The sequence below is a fragment of the Pygoscelis adeliae genome, unplaced genomic scaffold, assembly GCF_000699105.1.
Source record: "Pygoscelis adeliae isolate BGI_AS28 unplaced genomic scaffold, ASM69910v1 Scaffold803, whole genome shotgun sequence".
Lineage (NCBI taxonomy): Eukaryota > Metazoa > Chordata > Aves > Sphenisciformes > Spheniscidae > Pygoscelis > Pygoscelis adeliae.
In genome coordinates this window covers 1-773 of record NW_008824537.1, presented here as the reverse complement: position 1 = coordinate 773, position 773 = coordinate 1, and the positions used below count along the sequence as shown (strand labels likewise).

Genomic DNA, 773 nt, shown 5'->3' with positions numbered 1-773 from the left:
CCGAGGGCGGCAGACGGGGCCGTCCCTGAACAGCCTCATCACCAGTTCCCACGCTGTGGTGGACCTGGACTATGACTGCAGCTCCACCGTGCCCCTCACCACGGGCTCCGGCCCCGCCGTGCGGGTATAAGCCAACCCAGTGACCTCAAACGACACCAGCACCCCAGCCTGCTCCGACAGACCCCCTGGAACAGGTGGGGCTGTGCCCTCGGTCCCGGGCAGCCACGTGTGCCTCGGGGCTGCGGATGGAGACCCTTCCTGGGGCCACGTGGGACTTGGCTAGGCGAGCCCCAGCTGCCCGCGGCACCCGCAGGTGCTGGGGGAACCCTCTGGCAGGGACTCAGCTCAAGGACAGGGGACACCAGCACCCATGGACGCGTGGTGCGAGCGGCTCTGCTGAGGCGGGGGGTCCCTGAGCCCCCGCTGCTGCGTGTTTCCCCATGGCTCGGGCACGCTCATCCTGCATCCCAACATCTCCCTCCCCATGTTTGAGCCCCGCCTTCCCCGAGAGCAACTCCCTGCACCTGCCTCCACCCCATCGCACCCCCCCAGCAACTCCCCAAGTGCCTGTGCCCCACACCCCTTCCTCAAAAAGCAGGTCCCCCAGCCCTTGCCCCCCCAGGGATTCCTCCTAGCATGTGCGCCCCGTCCCACCCTGGCCCCGAGAGCAGCTCCCAGGCAGTGCTTCCCAAAACCTGCCTCCTCAGAAGGTTCCCCCTGCCCTAGACACCCTCCCTGCCTCCCAGAGTGGCTTTTCTCCCCCCCCTTTTTCT

General features: G+C 67.8%; 1 protein-coding gene across 1 annotated transcript in view; it reads left to right on the top strand.

Annotated features, from left to right (window-relative positions):
• The window catches only part of TMEM198 (transmembrane protein 198), a 1,956-nt gene extending 1,826 nt beyond the window's left edge, over nucleotides 1–130 (top strand). Inside the window, 1 exon segment of the mRNA XM_009321610.1 lies at nucleotides 1–130. This exon segment is cut by the window's left edge and continues 33 nt beyond it. Within this exon segment, the coding sequence (XP_009319885.1) occupies nucleotides 1–130 (130 nt within the window).
• Nucleotides 131–773: the final 643 nt, after the last annotated feature.